The sequence below is a fragment of the Cherax quadricarinatus genome, chromosome 27 (assembly GCF_038502225.1).
Source record: "Cherax quadricarinatus isolate ZL_2023a chromosome 27, ASM3850222v1, whole genome shotgun sequence".
Lineage (NCBI taxonomy): Eukaryota > Metazoa > Arthropoda > Malacostraca > Decapoda > Parastacidae > Cherax > Cherax quadricarinatus.
The window spans coordinates 25645520-25668019 of NC_091318.1; the positions used below are offsets into that span (position 1 = coordinate 25645520).

The window sequence follows — 22500 nt, forward strand, 5'->3', positions numbered from 1 at the left end:
CTTCTCTCTACTTACATATTTATATATCAAAAAGAAGCGCTAAACCCCATGTTTACATAGCAGCATGTTTTCTGGGACTAATTTACTGTAGCCACCTGCATGAACATACCTGCATCCTGCTCTTATACCATCCTGAATATTAGTAGTCCTCAACTGGGATAGTTTTATAATGACAGTTTTACCTATGTACTTACACTCTTGTTCCCCTCTCTTAATCATGTACCCCCTCCCATTCTTGCTCCCGTTTCCCCTCTTTTATTCACCTCACAGTTTTCTCCTTCCCTTCATCCCTCACTCTTACTTTCCGAAGAAGAGTAGACAACAACAACAAAATAAGTCATAAAAGTATATTTAGTGATTTTAAAATAAGACGAACCTCCCACAACAATGATATTAAAATTGTAAATAATAGTCTCCAAGACCAGCTCAATCACCGGTTAAGAGGCAAGGCCAGGAGCTGAAACTCAACCCCATTTCCAGATTTCCCAACCTGAGGAACTATAGAAAATGAGTAAAATTATGTATGGAATTAAAAACAATTATGTATTAATATAGAATCAGTCAGGAGGAAGTTATAGACACATGCTGCTGCCATAACAAATGGAACAGTAAAGGAAATAACTGCAACAGTTACCTAGTCAACCAGACTGTTGCTTGACCTGTATTCCTTGCAATGCAGGCGAGAACGATGCATCATAATTTATACCTGAAAAAATCTTAAAAGAAAAAAATGGTTCCAAATCTGCACACAGAAATCGCTTCCTACGAAAGCAAAATTTACACTTTGTAAGGCAGGGTTGCCAGGAATATACTGAGAGACATTCTAAGTGTCAGGAGGCCAAGATTATTCAACAGCCTTCCATAATACTTAAGGGAAGATTACGTAATAGACCCATTTCTTACTACAAAAGTGACCTTGATCAGTTCCTCAGGTCACTGCCTGATCAGCCGGGCTGTGGTTCGTACAAAGGAGTACGTGTTGCCAGCAGTCACAGACTGGTTGATCAGGCCTTCACCCACCCAAAATCACCCTTCAGGTCACACGCAGGCCTACATACAGGCTAGGCTTTTAAAACTGGATAGACAGGTAGACGAGCGAGAACAGCTGAGAGGCAGTAGGACCTGCCTAGCCGTGTGCCATAAAATGTTTTATGCCCGAAATAAAGCAAAGTGGTGGATGTCAACACCACGGCTGAACCAGCCATACCTGGAGAGGGTTCCAGGGATCACCACCCTCACGGCTGAACCAGCCATACCTGGAGAGGGTTCCAGGGGTCACCACCCCCACGGCTGAACCAGCCATACCTGGAGAGGGTTCCAGGGATCACCACCCCCACGGTTGAACCAGCCATACCTGGAGAGGGTTCCAGGGGTCACCACCCCCACTGCTGAACCAGCCATACCTGGAGAGGGTTCCAGGGGTCACCACCCCCACGGCTGAACCAGCCATACCTGGAGAGGGTTCCAGGGATCACCACCCCCACGGCTGAACCAGCCATACCTGGAGAGGGTTCCAGGGGTCACCGCCCCCACTGCTGAACCAGCCATACCTGGAGAGGGTTCCAGGGGTCACCACCCCCACGGATGAACCAGCCATACCTGGAGAGGGTTCCAGGGATCACCACTCCCACGGCTGAACCAGCCATACCTGGAGAGGGTTCCAGGGATCACCACCCCCACGGCTGAACCAGCCATACCTGGAGAGGGTTCCAGGGGTCACCACCCCCACGGCTGAGCCAGCCATACCTGGAGAGGGTTCCAGGGATCACCACCCCCACGGCTGAACCAGCCATACCTGGAGAGGGTTCCAGGGGTCACCACCCCCACTGCTGAACCAGCCATACCTGGAGAGGGTTCCAGGGGTCACCACCCCCACTGCTGAACCAGCCATACCTGGAGAGGGTTCCAGGGGTCACCACCCCACTGCTGAACCAGCCATACCTGGAGAGGGTTCCAGGGGTCACCACCCCCACGGCTGAACCAGCCATACCTGGAGAGGGTTCCAGGGGTCACCACCCCCACTGCTCGGTCCAGCTTGAAAAACCGAGCAGGATAAACATTAGTACTGCTGTAAAAGCAGATTCTGTTACTACTAACAGGTTAACTGCTATTAATAGGTTAACTATTTCTATTAACAGATTAGCTGTTACTACTAACAGGTTAACTATTACTAATAGAGCAACTGTTAGTAAGCAATTTGCAACAGTGCAATCAACAGTGTTAAGAGTATACACAAAAGTATACAATACACTTAAGCGTAAATGGGACTATACAAAGATAAATACAGAGGACAACAAAGATAAATACAGAGGACAACAAAGATAAATACAGAGAACAAAGATAAATACAGAAGACAACAACGAAACAAGAACATAACAGCGAGACCGTGAGTGTTGTTGTACATGGTAAGTGCAGAGTTATTTGTCCAATCTGTTTTTAAAAGCGCAGTTAGGCTATTGTTTTTATTGCCCCCAGCATAACTGGTCCAGTTATTGTGTACAACGTTAACTGGTCCAGTTACTGTGTGCAGTGTTAATTGGACCAGTTACTGTGTACAGTGTTAACTTGTCCAGTTACTGTGTGCTGTGTTAACTGGACCAGTTATTTTGTAGTGTTAACTGGTCCAGTTACTGTGTAGTGATGATTAGTTGGTTAATGGTATTTAAAGGGTCATTAAGGCTGTATTTCAGCAGTTCACAACCAGACAAGAATACTTTAATACCTGTAAAAGGGTACTGAAGTAAACGTTCACTGTATATACACCTCTGTGTGTGTGTATATCACGGTATACAGTGACAAGCAGTGCAGCTACTGTGTACAGTGAACCAGAACACTCCACTACGCTCCACAAACACAAAGATCCTTACCAAGAGTAACTAACGCCTTGTTACAATCAAATGAACATGGTAATGCTTATAGCACCAGCTGCTGCTCCTGCTGCCGCTTCCGCTATTGGTACTGCTGCTGTTGCTGCTACTGGTGTTCTTGTTGCTTGTACTTCTGCTGTTACCAGTACTGCTGTTGCTTCTGGTATTGCTGCTGTTGCTGTTATAAGATAAGATTTCGTTCGGATTTTTAACCCCGGAGGGTTAGCCACCCAGGATAACCCAAGAAAGTCAGTGCGTCATCGAGGACTGTCTAACTTATTTCCATTGGGGTCCTTAATCTTGTCCCCCAGGATGCGACCCACACCAGTCGACTAACACCCAGGTACCTATTTGCTGCTAGGTGAACAGGACAATAGGTGTAAGGAAACGTGTCGGAATTTCCACCCGCCGAGAATCGAACCCGGGCCCTCCGTGTGTGAAGCGGGAGCTTTAGCCACCAGACCACCGGGTGCTAGTGCTAGTGTTGCTGCTACTGATGCTGTTGCTACTCGTACTCCTGCTGCTACTGTTGTTATTTTTACTGCTGCTGCTGTTTCTTTTAGTACTGCTGTTGGCACTGTTGCAACTGATACTACAACTACTGCTGTTGTTGCTGCTGCTGCTGCTGTTTACGCCCCTATCTTGCTGTTGAAGAAAATGGAAATCAAATTCCTAGAGAGCAAGGGGAAACTTTGCTAGAGAAAATACTCCCTGAATTTGGGATGGAAAAAATAACTAAGAAAAATCTGCATCCAGCAACCTCGCAACTCATGGAGTCTGTTTTATTCTTAATAAAATTAGGAACAACAGCACTGCCCATTCATCTGAATTATATACATATTATACTGTAGTTTTACCCAATGTTTCCAGACTTATGGGACACCTCGTATATTATACGGCATTGTTGACAAGACTTGTATGTATGCAATTATTCGACCCATAGAGGGCAAGCTACAGCATTGTAGTCATCTTTGCTAGTTGTAAGCACGGTGACCAGAGCCATCTAATGGTGGTATACAACCCTAGATCTGGTGACTGTTAGTTGTGCTGTGGCAGTCTTGACTTGTCAGGGAAGGCTAGGAGGGATGGTTTGATAACTGTCCAGGTAATCGTTCAATCCAGTTGCACTCTTTCAGACCATCAGGTGGTACATAGTTCCTTTGCCCTTATGATTCTTTGTGGTACTTGTATTCACTCTTCACTATTGAGTTGATACGTGTTTAAAATCTTTATTTACAAAATATACAATGTACATAGCGAGTTGGGGAAGGAAGATATTTAATCACACGTTATTACCGAGTCTTTTTTTTCTTTGTGATTTTTACTGGTGGATACTTGCAACACAACTCGGTACTGGAGGCTTGCAACACGGGTACTGGAGGCGTCCAACACGTGTACTGGAGTTCGTCGAAGGTGCTAATTAACGTACACAGAGGTAAGTGTGCATGTTTATATGAGTACGTTTCTTAACTTGTTTTATGTATAGTATGACTGTTGGTTGAATATGACATATATAGATATATGACTGAACAAGAGAGAACGTATAAGGACCCAAGTGGAATAAGTCACACTGACTTCACTGGATAAATGAAGACTATGTACCTTCCATGTCTTCATAACCATTGCACAAATTTATGCTACCGTCTGTAAACCTCATTTGTAGATGACCTTAATAAATCTGAACGTTACCCTGGTTTGTATAACATTTTACACGGTCAAAGCTATTTACCTCAGCCATCACAGGAGGCTCTTCCTGCCAAGATTCATCACACACAAGATGCTTCACTCGGGCAAGGAGTTAAATTAGACGGAGGGGAAAAATTCGGAATAGAAGAATAGGCAGAAGTGGGAAGAGAAAATAGGAATGAGAGGATAAACTACAAAATGAAGTGATGTTACCAAGACGACGGGAGAGTGATAAATCAAGAGCACTGTGGGAAGGTTATGATGGATGATGTTACTGCACCAACACGGAGTACAACACAATCCTCCATACGCATAAACCAACGTTGGCACCGCCCACGATGGCACTACCAACGTTGGCACCGCCCACGATGGCACTACCAACGTTGGCACCGCCCACGATGGCACCACTAACGATGGAACTAACAACATTTGCACTACCAAGCACTGAACGTTACACAACAAACACAAACACTTAAACACATACTAATACACACACGCGCTCAAGCCTAAACACAGAAAACTGTGTTTTGACCTCCACAAACACAAACAGATAAGTACACACACACTCGAACATTGTTTCACACTTCACACTGCTGCTCAATGCACCGTCTCATCCGCCACAAATGTAACTATTTTGTTTCATTTACCAAAGTGGTTATTTTTTTCAGTTTTCACTGATCAATATTTATAACTCTTATCCAAGCATTTACAAGTATAAATTATTTTGTCTTTAGAGGTATAATTTCTTTTACACTTATATAGTTTACCGTACATTTACACGTTTAGTATGTTTTACATGTTTACCAGAAGGGTGTTCCGGGGGTCAGCGCCCCCGGGGACCAGTCCTTGCAAATGTTTCAGATCTGATGAAATTATGTCTTGCTGTCACTGTTTTTATTCATTAATTAGCTGACTACATTATTACTCTTACTGCAACACAAATATAAGTTCCTGGACCCTTTGTGTGCACTCAGTGTTACTTACCCGGTTGTGTTTGTGGGGTCGAGATAACTCTTAGCCCCCGCCAAGATGGGTATGTCCTGTCCACAGGATGGGTATGGGCTGCCCACAGGATGGGTATGGAGTGTATAATACTATCAAATAGGAGCGACAATAGCACAAATGGTAATGGTGGGAATTGTGTAGTGCGGGTGGTGGTTGTAGCAGTGTTGCTGAAGGTGCTGGGGTGGTGGTGGTGATAGTGGTGGTGCTGCAAGGGAGCTACGAGGGGTTCAAGTAGTGGATGAAATATGAAATGAAACGAGGATGGCCGCTGACAGGCTTCCCTGAAGTGTGAGTTATTGACATAACTTGTAGGATAGTGCTGGTGGTGGTTGTGGTAGAGGTGGTGATGGTTGTGGTGATGGTGGTGGTAGAGGTGGTTGTGGTGGTGGTGCTGCTGCTGGTTGTGGTGCTGCTGGTGGTTGTGGTAGAGGTGGTGATGGTTGGGGTGGTGGTGCTGCTGGTTGTGGTGGTGCTGCTGGTGGTTGTGGTAGAGGTGATGGTTGTGGTGGTGCTGCTGGTGGTTGTGGTAGAGGTTTTGGTGATAGTTGTGGTGGTGGTGCTGCTGGTTGTGGTGGTAAGGTGGTGGTGATGGTTGTGGTGGTGGTGCTGCTGGTTATGGTAGTGGTGAGGCTGGTGGCTGTGGTAGAGGCGGTGGTGATGCTTGTGGTGGTACTGCTGGTTGTGGTGGTGCTGCTGGTGGTTGTGGTAGATTTGGTGGTGGTGCTGCTGGTGGTTGTGGTAGATTTGGTGGTGCTGCTGGTTGTGGTGGTGGTGCTGCTGCTGATTGTGGTGGTGATGCTGCTGGTGGTTGTGGTGATGCTGCTGGTGGTTGTGGTGGTGCTGCTGGTGGTTGTGGTAGAGGTGGTGATGGTTGTGGTGCTGCTGGTGGTGGTGGTGGTTGTGGTAGAGGTGGTGGTGATGGTGCTGCTGGTGGTTGTGGTGGTGGTGCTGCTGGTGGTTGTGGTAGATGTGGTGATGGTTGTGGTGGTGGTGCTGGTGGTGGTTGTGGTGGTGCTGGTGGTGGTTGTGGTAGAGGTGATGGTGATGGTTGTGGTAGAGGTGGTGATGGTTGTGGTGGTGGTACTGCTGGTGGTTGTGGTAGAGGTGATGGTTGTGGTGCTGCTGGTTGTGGTGCTGCTGGTTGTGGTGGTGTTGCTGGTGGTTGTGGTGAGGTGGTGGTGATGGTTGTGGTGGTGGTGCTGGTTGTGGTGGTGGTGCTGCTGGTGGTTGTGGTAGAGGTGATGGTTGTGGTGGTGCTGGTGATGGTAGGGATGTTGCTGCTGCTGGTAGTGATGTTATGAAGACAGTGGTGATGCTGGTTTGTTTGGTATGTGTGTGGGGTTGCAGAGGTAGTGTGTGTGTGTGGGGTTGCAGAGGTAGTGTGTGTGTGTGGGGTTGCAGAGGTAGTGTGTGTGTGTGGGGTTGCAGAGGTAGTGTGTGTGTGTGGGGTTGCAGAGGTAGTGTGTGTGGGGGGAGCTGCAGGGGTCGTGTGTGTGTGTGTGTGTGTGTGTGTGTGTGTGTGTGTGTCTGACTCAATGTGCTTGATAATTCACTGCTATCGCCACGTTCCGCTGGCAGCTGGTTCAGCTGGTGGTGGTGCTGTCTGTTACAGATTACTCCTACTCAACGATACCCGGCTATCATTCTCCCGGTGCTGCAAGTGATAGTCGGCTCCATGGACGCTGAAAGGCTATCGTTATACCCATGTGTTACCCTCGTAGGAGCTCCAGCTCTCCTTGTCTCAGGGAAACGATTTAGTAAGATGCATATGGTTTTCCTGGTCGTGGAACTTACAAGCTTATGGCGTTGTACTAAGGACGTTATCGTCGAGCATACAGGCGATCGAAAAAGCTTCTTTTCCTTTGTGGTTGAAATTAAATTTTCAGATATGTTATCTGAAGAAGGGTACGGTGTGTGAGAGCTAGCGCACTGCGGGGCTACCCTACATACCGTATACCTGGAGAGGGTTTCGGGGGTCAACGCCCCTGCGGCCCGGTCTGAGACCAGGGAAGCGCTAATCCCGTAGGATTATACAGCACCTTTCGGGGTGGAAGGTATTCACATTTAATTCAGGGAAGTGGAGCACAGAAACAATTCCCTAGATCAAGAGCCCCTCACCAGCGTCAAGGAACCGTCCTTGAGAGGTACATACCGTACTTAGCCATCGCTCTGCTTCATAATACTATGGTCAAGACGTCATACATTTTGTCAGAACGATGGTTGAGAGTTATGTCGGGATGGGGAAAATGGAGGTCTTGATTAGGTAAACTATATACTGTTAGCTATAATTTCATGCCCATAATACCTCTTGAATACGGATACACACACACACACACACACACACACATCCTTGAAACGAGGATAACTTACAACGTGGGACTGATAACTTGCTGGAGACACAGTACATAACCACGGCTTTCCACGAGTACTATCAGATGCTATCCACGCTTTTAAGAACCATGTTATTATTACAACCAAAGAAAGCGCTAAATCGACAAGGGTCTTGCAGCTATAAGAACACACATCTTGTGGAATTGATTTAGAAAGACACGTGAACAAGTCTTAGGACACAGAAAAAGTTTGGGTCCTTGTACTTTGATCACCTCTAACATATTAGAAGTGATCTAGTTCCCAGGACCGAAACGCTGTCTATGTCCTAGTGTTTGCTCACGTCTCTCTCTAAACCAATTTGTCGGTATCTATTTCCCAGGTTTACTCCATCTTGTGGAAATATTTATTTGCTAACGGTGTGGGAATGCCACCGAGGCCCACCAAGAGTCGTCCCATCATGCTGACGCCTTCCCACACTTTGTTAAGCTCGTGAAAGTGTGTAATTTGCGTTTGCGCTGACAGGCGTGGAAAGTAGGAGTTAATTCTCGTACTATATTCACATATCTGGAAGCAACAGGTATGGTAGTGCCATGACAGGTATGGCAGTGCCATGGCAAGTATGGCAGTGCTATGGCAAGTATGGCAGTGCTATGGCAAGTATGGCAGTGCTACGGCAAGTATGGCAGTGCCATGGCAAGTATGGCAGTACTATTGCAAGTATGGCAGTGCCATGGCAAATATGGCAATGCCATGGCAAATATGGCAGTGCCATGGCAAATATGGCAGTACCATGGCAAATATGGCAGTACCATGGCAAATATGGTAGTGCCATGACAGGTAATGGGTTACCTACGTGTTTATTTCACAGACTCCCTAGCGAAGCTGAATGTTTTGTAAGATCGTGATGCCTGGAATGAGCGCAGCCTCTCGAGACAGATGACCTACATTATAACCCCTGGTTTTCATACATGTTCCATCATGGTGCCAACATGGTTCAGAGGGTATGACGCGGGGAAGCCATTAGCCTAACTCGAGGTATCTTCCACAACACCTCTGCTCAACTTGTTACGTTCATTACAATATTAGAACAGTACCGACAAAACGAGGAATTAGATCCATGTGCAACACCTGACAGGGACCGAAAGCCTCATTTTGTCTTCGTATATGATCTCTGTAAATAACTGTTAAAGCCACTACTGGGTATAACGTACCCAGGTGTTGCACGTGTCTAATACGTCCACTTATGATCACAGACGCAAGAGATCTCAGTCGTACCTATCTGGCCGTTTCGAGGATCAACGCCCCCGCGTTGACCAGGCCTCCCGGTGGATCAGAGCCTGATCCACCAGGCTGTTACTGCTGGCCGCACGTAGTCCAACGTACGAATCACAGCCCGGCAAATCGGTTACTAAGTATCTGTCCGGCTCCCTCTTGAAGGCAGCTAGGGGTCTATTGGTAATTCCCCTTATGGCTGGTGGGAAGTTGTTGAACAGTCTTTGGCCCTGGACACTTATTGTGCTTTCTCTTAGTGTATTAATGGCTCTCCTACTGTTCATTAGGGGTATGTTGTACCGTCTGCCCAGTTTTTTGCTGTCGCAGGGAGTGATTTCTGTGTGTCGACAATGATCTTTCATCGTAACTATGAATGACCTGGCATGAGCCAAAGGTCCTCAGCAAACAAGAGTGACTTAAAGAAGATATTCACCATCATTCAGTTACTAGCTGTCTTTCCAGAAGGGCACTGACATCACGACCCAATGGAGGCCCGTCTAACCTTCAATAGACAACAGATAATACCAGCAAACAATGCTAGCTGTAACCTTTCAAAATGTCAAACAACACTATGCAGCATATTAATGTTTGATAATTAAAAATATGTTAATAACAGTATACGAAGTAATTAATTTTTGAGACGGAATCTATTAAATATTAAATAAGAGAAAACGAAACATTGAGAAATACTCTCTCTAAAAGAGTTCGTGCTTTACCATATTTTTTCGTAAGTGTGGAGCGTGAGGAGGCATCGAGGAAAAGCACTCACACTGCCAGCCGAGATGACACCCAAAATGGCACCCATAACACACACACAGACTCCACCCTAACTAGATGCAATGTGTGCCCCAGCAAGTCACGCACGCAGGCAAGGTGTTGGTACTGAACCCTTGAGAAAATACTCTCTCGCTCTCTCTTTCTAGCAGGTCTTAGGAGAGTTTCCCTTCAATCAGGCGCGTGGCTTCACAGCTATTGACCCATCTGGTCCTCCCTACCTGCCTTCCCATCATGCTGAGAGAGAGGGAGAGAGAGGGAGAGAGAGTTGGAGGATTTGATAAAGGAGCGCATGAAAGCCTAAAAGGTTCGTAAAGCACAAGTACGGGGAAGTATGATGGTGGGGGGAGTATAATGGAGAAGGAACTATGAAGGAGGGGGGATTATGATGGATATTTCGAAGGTTTTCGTTACTCAGTCTATCATTACAGTTGTTATAGTAACACTTGTGATCCTTGAACTTAATATTTTCCGGCACTGTTACTCCTCATGTCCATGATATTCATTTTCTCCTGGAATAAGGACGGGAGGGAATTAGGGGTGAGATACAGAGGTAAGGTGTTGAGAGGTGTTAAGTAGTGAGGGAAGTGTGAGCGGGGGAGTGAGAGGTAAGGTGAGGGTGGGGGGGGAGAGGGGAACTGGAAGCTGCAACACACTGCTACCTTAAATCATGACATATTAATACAGAGGACGTGCCCGTTATTGAGTCGGTGGCTAGTCCACCTGAAGCATGCGAGAGAGAAAGAGAAAGAGAGAGAGAGAGAGAGAGAGAGAGTCTTATGACTATATTGATTACCACTGTTACACAGTCATTAAGAATATTGTAGAAAACAATTACTTAATGAAGAAGTGAGACACTTATGCAACACATGGGTATCTTTATCGAAGAAAGGTTTCGCCACACAGTGGCTTCATCAGTCCAATACAAAGTAGAAATGGGTAAGGGGAGGAGGAGTTTGAGGTAATCAGTCCCTCAACCTGGAATCGATGTGTTCAATCCATCACTCTTGTAGGAAGTGCAGCATATGGCCAGAGAGGTGGCTTATGTACTGCAGTCAGATGAGTCGAAGCAGGAGGAGGCGGGATCACAGTGGGACCTGCCACTAGTGTAAGTAGATCGTCGTCCAAAGGTTGGACAAGCGCTGAAGTCTTTGTACCAAGATCCCATGACTTCAACGCTTGTCCAACCTTAGGACGACGACCTACTTACACTAGTGGCAGGTCCCACTGTGATCCCGCCTCCTCCTGCTTCGACTCATCTGACTGCAGTACATAAGCCACCTCTCTGGCCCTATGCTGCACTTCCTACAAGAGTGATGGATTGAACACATCGATTCCAGGTTGAGGGACTGATTACCTCAATCTCCTCCTCTCCTTACCCATTTCTACTTTGTATTGGACTGATGAATCCACTGTGGCGAAACCTTTCTTCGATAAAGATTCCCATGTGTTGCATAAGTGTCTCACTTCTTCAACTTGTCGGTTTTCAAAACCATTCATCACACATAATTACTTAATGTGTAGTTATGACTTGGAGCGCTAGTCTGAATGAAGACTTTCACACTGCAGCGGACTCTGGAAGAGGTGGTTACATAGCCCAGACTGAGGCGTGCGTCCAGGAATGCAGTCTTATCTACAAAAGACGAGACTGCCATAGAACCGCATTAGGCTCAAACCTACGAATTTTGGGACAGTACACTGTACTGTCCACATTAAGTCAGACCAAAGATTACTCTGGCACCCAGCGAAATAGGCGTTTGTTCCAGAACCGCTGGCACCCGGCAGGTGATTACTGTAGTTTTTCCATCTCTCCTGCTAGCATTGATCCACCAAAGACATTAGAATGCTTATAAAATTGCATGTTAAGAGGCTGGGCCAGGAGCCGAGACTACCCCTGTAACTACAAATAGGTGAACACACACAATCACCTTCACTCTCGCCAGAACTGCTGTGGAATTAGTGACGGCGTCGACCAGACCACCACAGGGTTGTTATAGCCTTCACTACCGTGACGACTGGACGGAAAGGCAAGCAAGAGAAACATTCAGGCAGCCAAGCAGGCAGGCAAACAGACAAGGAGACACAGATTGCAGAAAGTAAAAGGCAAGAGGAGGAAGTGGGCAGACTGTTTACAATGCGTAAATCTTGCAAGAGGCTGCAGCTCCTTTGTCTAACAGAGGAGCGTGAGTAGCGCCATTCTAGGTTTACGATGGATTACGTAAATGGATGCATATGCAGCACTCTGAATACTTTATGTTTAGGCTACGTTTCGCTCACCTCAGAGTACATAACCCGACAGACTAAGGGAGATATATAATGTGCCGAATAGGTAAAACTTGCTTTTCTAGCTTAAATAGCAATGTTCTTCTTGTCGAAGAAGTCAAGCGAAAATTTGTATGCAATAATTTCGCAAAAATATTTCTGAACCTAACAAAAAAATAATTTCATTGTGTTTATTAAATTATTGTAAACATATCCAAAATATATTTTAACTGGATTAGGTTAAATTAAATTGCGCTTGTTATAATAAGGTTAGGTAAGTTTTCTAAGGTTCTTTAGGTACAAAATTAATAATTTTTACATTAACATAAATAAAAATAATACATTTTTAAATGTATAAGAGAAAATTTTAGAAAGGACTTAATTTTAAACGCGTTCATGCTAAATGACCAATGTTACTTATTCGGCACATATGTAAATATGTGTACGTTTGTGTAATAAAGGGCCTGAGTAAAATGGTAACAATGATATTTAACAGAGTGGTTCAAGTAAAGGTAAAATAGACTGAACAATAGATTCGTAGAATTAAATGTGAAGGATATATTTAACAATAGTCTTAAACTGCCGCTGTTTTGCAGGACTGAACATAAAACCGCTATTCAGGATGCTTCTGAACACTTCTCCCTGCGTTAAATCACACACCAGATTGTTGGTGGCAGTACAACACGGACACCATAGCCTAGCTGAACAGGAACTTATCGAAGATCTGCAACCCAACTCTCTCAAAATCATCTAAGCAAATACATTCTCAGATGTAAAATAGCCACAGGGGATGAATTTAATGATAGCTCTAGGCCGTTCGTGTTGCACCCAACATTTTTTCAAGAGCTTGCAATACAACACGAAAGGCCTAGAGCTATCATTCAACTTTCCCTTGGAGACTTTTTTCACCGTGAGGAATAGAATCCAGGTCGAGGGTGATATTGTAAGTTCCTTCCTTCAAGGGAAAAATATAGAAAAAAAAAAGTTTATAATAAAAAAATATGAACCAAAATTGAAAAATAATTTGACCAATGCTAACAACGGATGGCGTGCTGATATCTTTGAGGCTTCGTCGATAATTAGTAGGATACAGACGAAGACTTGGATGTTTCGGTCAGATTTCCTTATATTACTGAGGTGCTGAGGACGGTAGAGTTGATCAAGACCGTATAGTAGATATTCAATCGGAAAAGAGCCCTGGTCAGTACAGATGTTGATAGGATTTTCCTACAGCCAACTAGGTGAAGTGGAGGCTAGTAGGGTGGGCCAAAACATCTAAATCGTAACTCTAGCATACAATTGGATAGGAACTCGGGTCAATAAAACACACACACACAATGAAGCGGCGGGGCCAGGAGCTGAGTTTTGACCCCTGCAGCCACAAATAGGCTTGTACAAATAGGCGAGTACACACACACACACACACACACACACACTGCCCTATGACACAGACAGCCCCTTGTGGTCCGCCAATTGGAGTGACTATTCCAATCCTGTGGACTGAGAAAAATACAGGTTACCAGAGGACACACAGGTTATGGCATAGAGATACACGAGCGCCCAGATTAAACCTAAGCCAATAAGATAACTCAGTCCCGAGGACTACTTGCTGGGAGGAGTGTCAGGAGTAGTGACACTACTGGCTTACCCTGGCTACTAGGTAAACACCAGTAGTTCTCCCCCGTGATGGTAGGCTGGGTGCTGACTCTTACAAACCCCGAGTACTTTGACTAGAAGATAACCACTAGTTTACCAATAAAATATATACCAACTGCTCTTATTTCTCACATGCATGTTTTCGCTCGTTTCCGATTATTGCACTCTCAGATATATTTTTTAGTATCAAAGGAATAAAAACGAGAAATCAAGGTGCTTTAACACTGCTATCAAGGAGAGAAAAACCCTCGTCCAATGTAATGTTTATTCGAAGTGTCGGTGACTGATTTATAGATTATTGATTATCCGCAAATTTATCCTTTTATGTAGTCTTTTATCCAGCTATTTTGCAACCTATTATCAGGCTATTATGTAACCTATTATCAGGCTATTATGTAACGTATCAGACTATTATGTAACCTATTATCAGGCTATTATGTAACCTGTTATCAAGCTATTATAGGTATCAGTAAGCAACCAGTGGTGTACCATTGGAAGGTGTCAGTACTGGAGCAACCAGTGGTGGGTGTCAGTACTGGAGCAACCAGTGGTGGGTGTCAGTACTGGAACAACCAGTGGTGGGCGTCAGTACTGGAACAACCAGTGGTGGGTGTCAGTACTGGAACAACCAGTGGTGGGTGTCAGTACTGGAGCAACCAGTGGTGGGTGTCAGTACTGGAGCAACCAGTGGTGGGTGTCAGTACTGGAACAACCAGTAGTGGGCGTCAGTACTGGAACAACCAGTGGTGGGTGTCAGTACTGGAACAACCAGTGGTGGGTGTCAGTACTGGAACAACCAGTGGTGGGTGTCAGTACTGGAACAACCTGTGGTGGGTGTCAGTACTGGAACAACCAGTGGTGTGTCAGTACTGGAACAACCAATGGTGTCAGTACTGGAACAACCAGTGGTGAGTGTCAGTACTGGAACAACCAGTGGTGGGTGTCAGTACTGGAACAACCAGTGGTGGGTGTCAGTACTGGAACAACCAGTGGTGGGTGTCAGTACTGAAACAACCAGTGGTGGGTGTCAGTACTGGAACAACCAGTGGTGGGTGTCAGTACTGGAACAACCAGTGGTGGGTGTCAGTACTGGAACAACCAGTGGTGGGTGTCAGTACTGAAACAACCAGTGGTGGGTGTTAGTACTGGAACAACCAGTGGTGGGTTTCAGTACTGGAACAACCAGTGGTGGGTTTCAGTACTGGAACAACCAGTGGTGGATTTCAGTACTGGAACAACCAGTGGTGGGTTTCAGTACTGGAACAACCAGTGGTGGGTTTCAGTACTGGAACAACCAGTGGTGGGTTTCAGTACTGGAACAACCAGTGGTGGGTTTCAGTACTGGAACAACCAGTGGTGGGTTTCAGTACTGGAACAACCAGTGGTGGGTTTCAGTACTGGAACAACCACTTGTGCACCGTAATTAAGTTTTCCTTTCCATTAAAAACAGACATATTTTCATGTCCAGGACTGATTATTCTCAACAACATACAAATTAATGCCTGCTCGATCCCTTCCAAACAAAAGGCTATAAACTGAAAATACAAAAGGCGATGCAATTAACTTTTGTAGCCTATAGTTAAAAAACATCAGAATAAATATTTATGGTGAAAATGGTTACATTATATATTGGTCTTGAGAGAGACGTCAGCAAACACTAGAACATATCAGAAAACTTTTCGGTCCTGGGACCTTGATCACAGTGTTGCTTTTGAGTTATTCATTCTTTCCATATCTAAGTAACTGGAACTTGTCACCACTGAAAATAGTTATTTTACACTGCTCAATGGAAGACTTTGCTTATATCTTCCTACAATTTTTCTGTGTCTTCTAGCAAGATGATTTTCTTGCTGTGCTGCAAATGATACGAAACTGTGACGAGTGATTTTATCTATGTCCGCTAAGAGGATAATCAGGATAAGCCAGGATCGTAGTTTTCCGCTGTTTACTACCACATTATTCTGTCAAGAAAATGAATGAATATCCATTTGCCTACTTTACCAGCTGTATCTATCGCCCTATTTTTGCAAAATCTGTGTGCACATCTCATTTTGGTTTTCTTCCAACGCCTTCTCTCATAGCGGTTTAATAGCTAAGACAGGCAAAATCTTCCAGCTCTAAATCCATGTTGATACCTGTTCAAAGATTTTATGTGGGATGCGAAGGCTACTGGCCTGTAATTTTTGGCTAATGCTACCTCCCTTTACGAAAAGTAGTTATGTCTGCACTTTTTTAAAGTCTCTGGGATTTCACCTATAGTAAGTTCTTTCTTCAAAGGATACCGAGTGTTCTTGCTAGTAGTATTTTGCATTTCTTTATAAAAAAGAAATTCCATGAATCCGATCCAGGTGCAGCACGAGTGGGCATAGTTTTCTATTTCTGTTTCGAATTCTGCAAGAATTAGTGCTTATGTCAGTTATATGATCTGTGTGGAAAATTGCATTTATCTGAATGTAACTCATTATGTACATAACAGAAAATAACAAAGATAATTATTATTTATCAGAGTTACATAGACAAGTAGGAATTTGGGACACCTAGGTCGCAAAAATGTCCCCCTTCGATACCTACCACTGTCATATCCACAAGTTGCTCTGGACCTATTAATTAAATGAAATATACATACACCAGGAATACTGGTAAATATATAAATTTGTGGACTGTATATTAAAAATAATGGTTATATATATACAATTACATAACAGAAGGAAAATATATCTTAATATCACTCACCAATTTGACTGGTGATTAATGTGTATCATACTCAGAAAACCTCACTCTAACTAAATCTATGAAAATAATGCTGGCCAGAATTATACACAAATCTAGAGAGCTTATCTGAGGTTCCTGGAGCTGTCTTGTCCAGTCGTCTGATATCTCAAGTTATGCAGGAATGCACATCCACCAATTTCGCCTCCTATTTGAGAGGTGTCAGCACAATTTTAACCTCTAGAGCACGAAAAATTCTTCCCCATTCACCGTTTCTAATACAAATTCAAAACCAAGATGGCGAGTCTCCTGTCTGCGCAGACGCAGGCTTTCCGTTTTCTATGACAAATATTATTAAATACAGTATGGCTATCTATTTACATATAAATACTGAATTTCTGGAAAATATATACAGTATTTTCCACAATCTGTGTACACGACCAATGAAGAAACTTTCTGGGGTCTCCATCCTGTTTACATTTAGAGGATTAATGAACATTGATTCATATTGGTCTTTTATAATTTCGCTCCTTTCTTCTTGTCATCGCCATGTACGAACCTCCTGTGATTAATGGTTCAATTCCCTCCCTGCCTGTCTTTGTTTATCTCTCTGCCTGCCCTTGGTTCTACCTCCCTGCCTGCCTTTGTCTCTATTTCTCCCATCTGCCTCTTCTGCCGCTCTCCCTGCTGGTTCATGTCCCTGGCCTGGTAACAATATAGCAGCATCTCAAGTCGTCTTCCCTGGGATGTTCTCTTAAGCCTTGGCAGCTAAAACAAACAAACAAACGACGTCGTTCATCGCTCGTATACATGATGTTAGCTGAGGGACGCGGGGGAGCGGGGGGGGGGAGAGAATATATTATGGGAAGGAGAAATCGAAGGAGAGGGAAAGAAGGAGAGGTTTAAGGAAGGTGAGGGAGGTAAGTTTATTTAGGTACACATAAGTACAAATATCATAGTTTAAAATATAAGGAGCAGGGGATGATAAGGGGGAAGGGTGATGAAACGTCAGAGAGAAAGAAAGAAAGAGAGAAAGAGACAGTAGTAATTCTTACAATACTAGTTTCAATTGCTATGTTGTGTGTATTCCTGCGTACCTGTACTAGTTTTAATTATCGCCTGGAGTCATCTAAGCAGTGTCAACGGTGCTTAGCGTGCCCAAGAGCCGAGATTTGACCCTTCACAATCACCCAGGCTAGTGCACACAACACATGCAGAATGTACCCCTGATAACCGTAGGCTACGAGACAGCTGCAGGCAGTGGAAATGTCAGCTCTAAGATCAATACGTCTTGCCAATACTAAAAAAAAGTCGGGAATAAATATACTGAGACGCACTGTGGAAGTGTTTTTTTTTTATTTCAACGGGTAGACTAGGGAATATTAATAATAAAGGCAAAACAAGGCTAAGACAATGTTTCCCCTTAACAAAGTCTTCCTTTGCGCTCATTCTCACTGCACTGTGTTAGTTGACATTGTCTTAAAACTTCACCAGGTGACGTAGAGATGTGTACTCTTGGCCAGAGCGTGGAGCTAGATACGTTGGTGAGAAGTGTAAAAATATGGGGTAGCAAGGAGCGTGTCAGGCAGCATTGCAAGGAGCGTGTCAGGCAGCACTGCAAGGAGTGTGTCAGGTAGAACTGCAAGGAGCATGGTATAAACCTTGGTAATATATGCCGAAAAAAATGGTCTAGAAAGACACGTGAGCAAACACTAGGTTATATTTATTAGAAATTCGGTCCTGAGACCTTGATAACTTCAAGTGATCAAGGTTCCAGGACCAAAACGTTTTCTAGTATGTCCTAGTGTCTGCTGTTCTCACAAGGAGCATTTCGGAATCAATATTCATTGTAAAACCTATAAATGTGCAGCGATTCATCAGTATCTTAACTTGAGGAGCCTAACCCAGCCTCTCATACCACCTGACCAATCCATTCTTCCCATCCCATGTACTTCCTATCTACTCTCATCAATTCCCTGTCCCCCTACCATGATCTTACCCCTACACGTGATGAAAGAGTACTACCACAACAACCTCCTTGTGACGCTGTCTAAGGTCTGCCCTCCCATTGATATCAAGGCAGAGGAGTGCTACTACAACCATCCACCATTGCCTCTCCATCCCCTTACAACAATGAAGTCCTATGTACCTATTTAGTGTTAGGTAACAAAGCCACTAAGTGCTAGCACACTTGCCCTTAGTTTGTGGAGCTGAACGTCTACTGTGTCTCCACAGCTCATTGTGTGAGCGGTAACGCAAAAACAAGGATTATATATCTCATGTCTTTTTGAGACCCAACTGGGCATAACTTACATATATAAATTATTAACGTAATGTCTAGGTACTGTATTCAGTCTGATACAGCTGACCATCTTCAATATGCAGATACAATCTCTAAACAAACACCTTAGTACCACGCTGAACAATGGTCGTTTACTAGGTTACATCTCATCGCAGAGCAATACATTCAACTATCCAGTGGACAGTGTGGACAGTGAAGATTTCGGATATTTTATTAACAGAGAAGTTACTTACTATTTCCTGTAGGGCTTATTTAGAAGTGCCTCTAAATGGCTGGACACGAAGATTTAATGTTCTGATGTACAACACTGTCTATCTACACACTTCATTTGGCCACGAGGCTTCACTGACCAGGGATTGAGCGGGTAGAATTTTCAGACTGTAGTAAACATTCTAACCGAGCTTTCTTAGTGTCTTGAGTGCCAAGACGGTGTACCTGGAGGTCCTCTTCGTCTCTAGGAGAATCTCTAGCTAGACTGAATTTTTTTCTGTTGTTCAATAAGGTTAATAGGTTCAGCAATTCGTGAATGTACTACAACCATAACTACTGATAATACAGTATATGGATCATTCCTACAGTTACTTCATGACATCACATGACTACAGAGACTTAATTTCCTTATTGTAAATCTATTCCACTAACCTCTTCAGTGTGTAGTGTTTCCCCCGGTGCAAACACAGTCTGGCAAGCCAATATGAGTGTTCTTCCTTCATTACTATGGTAATGTATGCATGGGAAACTTCCTCAAGATTTTTAGTATCAACCTCGTGAGGCTAATTTGCATATATATTCAGGGCTGTAAGGCTGTTATGGGTGAATATAAAAATTATGTAAGGGAATTAATATTTATATGTACACGTGAATGCAGGTGATATGGAGCACAGGCACATAATTTTTTTTTTAAATTCCTACACATTTTTATGGCTTAATATATTTATCTACAGATCTGTTTCGGACTCTTTCTTTAATGTATAGATCGAAGGCAGGTTATATTTTCTTCAGGGGACGTATATGTCCCCAAGTGGTTGTCACTCATGTTGCCGAGTGAATGATGGGGACAGGTTTAACAATTAGCAATTATATAGGTTATGTGAGGATAAAATTTGACTGCATTACAGATAACGTGGTAGGAGAGCTTTCAAAAGTGCAGCGACAATTTACAACTATCCTGTGGTTGGTAGTGGTGGTTCATTGCTTAGGAAACAGGATGAGTGTCTCCTGACACAGGGCAGAGGCTGACCAGCTAAGTGGGTAAACATCGATGCAACACCGGTACATTCTCGAAACTCTTCGTCTGCGCAGCAGGCTTCTTCAGTCGAATGCAAAAGCAGCTAAAATACTAGAACTGAACACCTCAGAATTACTTCTCCACTTATATCAAGGCTGAGGAACTGAACACCTTAAACCTTCAATTATCTCCAGTGTATTAACCTCGCTATTCGACCGCAACCTCTGCTGAACTGGTGAAACCTTACGAAAATAAAGATAACAGAGTGTTGCACATGAGTCTTATTCACGTACTTGTCGGTATTGTACACCACTAATATAATTATGGTTATATATCCACTGGCTTGAGAAAAAAGTCAATTAGACAAACAATTAGACAAACATTCATCACCTAGGTGATGAATGTTTGTCTAATTCCTCATCTTGCCAAGTTTCATACCCCATTTAAAAACACTTGTAGTGATGTTGTTTCTAGTATTAACCAACGTTATTATATATATATATATATATATATATATATATATATATATATATATATATATATATATATATATATATATATATATATATATTGAGAATTTATTTAGATTTGTGCAAATGTGCATTAGAGGTATGCGAAGATGGAATTTGCAAGGTATAGAGTCCTTACTGTTTTGGTGGTGGAATTTAGGTGGAGGTGCTCAGTGTCGAGAAGTTATCAGTAACTTACCTTTAGAGACATTCTCTAGCTCCGTGAGGGATCTGTCCTTCTCCCGGCCATCGCGCAGGCGCAATGACCCCGTGCCCCGCGCCCAAGTCGCCTGCCAGGAAAGAGGAGAGGTCAGTTTTGATCAGGAGGAAGAGGGACAAAAGTGATGGAGGGTGAGGTAGGGAATACGATGCAACAAGTTTTCGTCCCTCCCTCCGTCGTGAGGAGGGAGGAAGCAACAAGTGGAGAGTATTCTCAGCAGTTTGTCCTGCGTATGCATAATTATGGTTGTGATGGTATTGGGAGTGGTGGCGATGGTAGTAATGGTGCTGGTAGTTGTGGCGATGGTGGTAGTGGTAGTTTTATCATAGTGTTGGGATGGTTGTAGTTATGTTCGTGATAAATTCTGTTGTGTTGTTGATAGCATTCGTTATGAACCAAAATGCCCAAATTCACACAAGATGAGAATAAAACCAGGAATGAAGTGGTGTATGAATAAGCCTGGTGCGAGCCTAGTATAAGGCTGGTGTGAGCCTGATGATGTTGGAAAGGTTTTGGGGGGATCACGCAGCCAGTGTAACAGCATGTTTCGCTGTTTATACATAAACCCTACTCAACCATGACCTAACACTACTTTCATATTGTACCTGGAGGTTATTCCGGGGATCAACGCCCCCGCGGCCCGGTCCATGACCAGGCCTCCCGATGGATCAGGGCCTGATCAACTAGGCTGTTACTGCTGGCCGCACGCAGTCCAACGTACGAGCCACAGCCCGGCTGATCCGGCACTGACTTTAGGTATCTGTCCAGCTCTCTCTTGAAGGCAGCCAGGGGTTTATTGGCAATTCCCCTAGTGCTTGATGGGAGGCTGTTAAACAGTTTTGGGCCCCGGACACTTATGGTGTTTTCCCTTAGTGTACCAATGGCGCCCCTACTTTTTATTGGGGGCATTTTGCATCGCCTGCCCAGTCTTTTACTTTCGTAGGGAGTGATTTCTGTGTGCAGATTTGGGACCATTCCTTCCAAGATTTTCCACGTGTAGATTATGATATATCTCTCCCTCCTGCGTTCCAACGAGTACAAGTCAAATGCTTCCAAGCGTTCCCAGTAGTTAAGGTGCTTGACAGAACTTATACGTGCAGTAAAGGATCTCTGTACACTCTCTAGATCTGCAATTTCACCTGCTTTGAATGGAGATGTTAATGTACAGCAGTATTCCAGCCTAGAGAGAACAAGTGATTTGAAAAGGATCATCATAGGCTTGGCATCTCTCGTTTTGAAAGTTCTCATTATCCATCCTATCATTTTCTTTGCACGTGCGATCGTGGCACTGTTGTGATCCTTGAAAGTGAGATCCTCAGACATTACTACTCCCAGGTCCCTTACATTAGTTTTCCGCTCTATTGTATGGCCGGAGTCAGTAGTATACTCTGTTCTAGTTATTATCTCCTCCAGTTTTCCATAACGGAGTAGTTGGAATTTGTCCTCATTGAACATCATATTGTTTACCGTTGCCCATTGGAAAACTTTGTTTATATCTTCTTGGAGATTAACCGCGTCCTCAGCAGATGACAGCCTCATGTAGATCCTAGTATCATCCGCAAAGGATGATACGGTGCTGTGGTGTATATCTCTGTTTATGTCTAATATGAGGATAAGGACTGACTCGACGGGCTGGAGTTTTGAGACTCTATGACCGCGGGTTCAATCCCGGCCGGGGG

General features: G+C 44.1%; 1 protein-coding gene across 2 annotated transcripts in view; it reads right to left on the reverse strand.

The window, feature by feature from the left end:
* The window catches only part of LOC128691132 (SLIT-ROBO Rho GTPase-activating protein 1), a 609659-nt gene that overhangs the window by 471522 nt on the left and 115637 nt on the right, over nucleotides 1-22500 (reverse strand). For both annotated transcript variants that reach the window (XM_070089119.1, XM_070089122.1), the window contains exon 2: nucleotides 20801-20891. In XM_070089119.1, the coding sequence (XP_069945220.1) occupies nucleotides 20801-20891 (91 nt within the window). The remainder of the gene's footprint in view (nucleotides 1-20800; nucleotides 20892-22500) is intronic.